At 40.2% G+C, this 4,117-nt stretch overlaps 1 protein-coding gene across 1 annotated transcript; it reads right to left on the bottom strand.

The window, feature by feature from the left end:
• Positions 1-787: 787 nt before the first annotated feature.
• LOC101756167 (maltose excess protein 1-like, chloroplastic) lies at positions 788-4,111 on the bottom strand. Its single transcript, XM_004978156.3, has 7 exons — positions 3,872-4,111; positions 3,646-3,735; positions 2,671-2,772; positions 2,458-2,576; positions 1,709-1,771; positions 1,550-1,611; positions 788-1,327 (listed from the first exon to the last, which is right to left on the bottom strand). Exons 1-7 carry the CDS (start codon positions 4,031-4,033, stop codon positions 1,245-1,247), a joined length of 681 nt encoding a protein of 226 aa, XP_004978213.2. The 5' UTR covers positions 4,034-4,111; the 3' UTR covers positions 788-1,244.
• Positions 4,112-4,117: the final 6 nt, after the last annotated feature.

Raw genomic sequence — 4,117 nt, forward strand, 5'->3', positions numbered from 1 at the left:
GTAAAACTTGCTAAAGGTGTTAAAAGTGGTCCCCTCTCCACTTTTTCCCAGGTTACCCCTTCTCTCTCCTCCCTCTCTCTCCCCGGCCATAAATGAGAGGGCAATGGAGTCATTTCGCACCAAAGGTGTTAAAGTTTAACACATCATCCAAATACCCCAATGTGTTAAACTTTAGCACTCTATTTGAGAGTGTTAAAACTTTAACACTTGTTAAATTTTAACACAAGGTATCCAAACAGGCCCTTACATATGAATCTAGACTTTGGACTCCTGCTGCTCTAGTTTTTGCCACTCGCTGAGAGTAGTAAAGCTGATACACGACAATTATTTATGCATTTCATGTAGCTTCTGTCCTGTTTTAGTAGTGCTGCTTGCAGTATGTTCTATATCAAGTTGGAACGTACAACCTAGAAAATTTCAGATTTTCAATCACCGTACTATCAAGGCACTCGCAAGACGTTACAAACGTAATCACTAATTTTCAAACTGGAGTAAATATTTGTTTTCACATTACTATCGTCTTATTGAATGCTTCATTGAATGCTTCATGTCTTGCAATATAAATATGTACATTACTATTGTCTTATTGAATGCTTCATGTCTTGCAATATAAATATGTAGTTACCCTTTTCATTGAATGCTTCATGTCTTGCAATATAAATATGTAGTTACTCGTAGCAACGTATAGGCACGATCCTAGTTCACATATCAAAACTGTAACTGAGTGCTAATGCAACTCTGAAGAAACAACAATGCACAAAGCATGATGACCCAGAACAACAGCAGCTGTTGCAAATTTGCACGCCAGCAAGGGCTGAATGAAATCTTTATTCATTGGAAAAGAAGGAACTGAAGTCTTATTCAGGACAAGATGGGATGGACATTATAATCTTTTTTCTTACATCTACTAGGACTAACTTGCGACTGTACCAACCCTGCCGGATGTACAAGCTGATCACGCGGTGGATTCTGTAGAGGCACATGGCGCTTTCTGCAGGTTGGGGAAGTTGGGGCTCCATTTCAGCGTTTCACCGTGGCCATGGCAATGTTTGTAGCCTTCAACTGACCAGTGTTTCTCACGGTTTCACCTCAAAATGCCAAGACTGAACCACCGTTCTTTAGACCAAAGGGGTAACTGAACCACCGTTCTTGACAGTGACCCGATGAATTATTGCAGGAGAGCTTCCTACCCGGGAACAGTTAGCTGCTTCAAGTGCAAGGTAAATGAAGTTGCCGACGGCTTATCACTTCCCGAAAAACAATTCCTTCAAAGAAGTCAAGGGCGAGCTGTTGCCATAAGCAATGGTATCTCTCCAGAAAGTGAATCCTGGCAAAGCAACAAAAAAGCGACATGTATGGTCAGAAAGACAATCCGGCAGACTGACAGCCAAGAAACAATTCAGTTCTGTACTGATCTGAAATGCTGCTCTCTTCACAGAAACTCTGAAATGTCTGTGCTCCTCATGAAAATACCAAAAGTTTGAAATGCCTCTTATAAAGACATTTATATTGGGAAAGAAACAAAGTAGATATCGGAAAGAGACAACACCTAGCCATAGAAGGAGCCCAGATGTTGTTGCAAAGAAAAATTCTCTGCTGATGCTACCAAAGCTGGAATCAGACAATTCAAAGGGTTAACCGTCACGTATGAGCTACACAGGATAAAACTATGGAAGCAAGTGCTACCACAGCTGTGAGATACACATACCAGTACATGCAGGCCAAGTTACCCCAACCTTGTAGGACAGATGCCCAAGCAGAACCAGTGAACCTAGATTGATGAAAATAATTATCATTAAGGGCTGATACAGGAATTGTAATACAGTACACAAAAATGCATTGGTTTGACTGTGTCAGAAAATATGAATAGATACACTTATTATCATGCGATAAAAAAATTGAAAGTTCTATGAAAAATAAGATATTGGACCGGCCTTGGTTTCATGAAATAAATGGGCATTTTATTTTGAATGTCATGCCATTTCATGATTAATATAAGGAAGATGATTTAGAAGGATGCTTTCTGTAAAAGTTATGCATGGAAATACTAAGGGCAGTGATCTTGCCCTATGACCTCATCTCAACTCCAACAGGCATTTCATATATGAGTTACATACTCGTATAGCTAACTTCATAACTCTATGGCTGCCTAAGTAGCAACAAAAGATAAATTTAAAACTATTTACTAGTGCTTGGTCCACTGAGACCCTAGGTTCAGTACTTCACTGTAAAGCAGGTCTACCATTCAACATTTGATTAACTATAGGATGCAAGTCTTTTCACTGTATAACAACTCCTAAAAGTTAGGAAGATATTGATGTTTCTGTTTGCAAATAAGGAAAGAACATTGTATGCGTTAATCTTTCATATGAGAAAACGGTTTCCTTTCTAATTTCTCAAAGAGTTGGTCTTCAATGACAAAAAAGAACCAGATGAGATGGAATAAAAATACAATACCACATCAGATCACGGATGAATACAGCACGAGGAATCATAAGTCCATTTCCAAGCATTGCAAGCAACATGCTGAAAGCTGACAACCCTTTGATGTTACTTGGGTTGAGGTAATTTGTCCACTGCAGAACCCACCAAACAAGTTGCATGTTAGTGTATCAGCATTATGTGATCATCATATGTTTCCCAGCGATACAAGTGTGAAAATTTGGATACCATCTGTGCCACTGGCATCCACATGAATAGAAGTGTGGCTGTCCAACCAGACAATGACCCAACAAACTTAACCCCTGCATCAGAAAGCTTGCCCATCCTTGCCTGAAACCAAAAGGGAAAAAATAATCAAGAGCTAACATAAACCAGGAGTGATGACATCAAAAGAGGGAATCATGCGATATGAATACAACCTACTTGTAGTCCTAGATTGTTCAGTTAGTTAGAACGCCACAAAATAGAAATGTATGAGAATATAAGGAAAAGATAAAGTAGAGTAGACACATCTTTTGTTCTATATCCACAATATTTTTTAGCAGTGCATGTCTTAATGTCCAAGTTTCCCTATGAAGCAACTAGAGCTGCTTGTGATGTGGGGAAATGGGAAAATCAAACAAACAGCCTGAAGTAGAAAATAAAGAAACATGCTACATAAAACTAAATCCAGCTGAATAACCGGTAAGTGGACTACTGTCCATGTCTTATTATGTTGTTTTCCTTTCACTCTTCAGTTGTTTTCTATTCCTTTTTCAGTTCTTGTTTCAGAGCTCTGACTAATGGCCAGAGTTTCTTACTTGCACATAAATTCTCTTCTCTATGATGAAAAGGTAGACATCTGCCACTGTCCCTCAAAAAATAAATGAATCCAACTGAACATGGACATTGAACTACCAAAACACTTCAAATAAGAATAGCATCCTATTATGGAAGTGAACTTCATTATTTTTTGCACAGCTGCTTGGAAGTTGGAACAAAGTGTCTCTTAAATACACAGGTCACTTTAGAACCTGAAATCAAGCATGGTCAACTAATTGGGTTTGCTCCGGTCGCCTCTTGCTCATGTAGTAGAAATTAGATCTACATTCTTTTTTCTAGTTTCCCAGTTTTAGTTAAGGCATCCAGGTGGTATGAAAATTAATAAAAAAATAATTTTGTGAAAGACACTAACTCAATGCAAGAGAATAGAATTGGACATACCATCGCAACAGCTGCAACAGCCAAAGAACCAGATATTATGCCAGGCAGGACACTATTGGGGATGAAGGGAACAAATGTTGACCACATGACCTGCGATTTGAATTCACCAATCAGAGAAGGCCAGAAGCACAATTGACATCAACGGTTCGACACTGTACTGTGCGGCACAGCAGAACTAGCAGAGTCTGTAAGAAGTAAGATGGCACAGCAAGAAACTCATTGTCACCTGAGGGAGCACAGCAAGGCCACCAACTGTGATGAAATCCTCCCACAGCAACCAGAGGGTTCCAGGGATCCACCCAAAGTAATTGAGGAAGTTCAGGACGAGCCCTGCGGCCACAACGACTGAAGTGGCCACGAACTGCGGCACCGGCATGGACTCCGCCATGGCGAGCTGCACGAGGACCGCGTAGGTGGAGATAACGCCCAGAGTCTGCACGATAACAGCCTCCGTCTCCTTCTTCTGGCGAAA

Source organism: Setaria italica, chromosome VII (assembly GCF_000263155.2).
Source record: "Setaria italica strain Yugu1 chromosome VII, Setaria_italica_v2.0, whole genome shotgun sequence".
Classification (NCBI taxonomy): Eukaryota; Viridiplantae; Streptophyta; class Magnoliopsida; order Poales; family Poaceae; genus Setaria; species Setaria italica.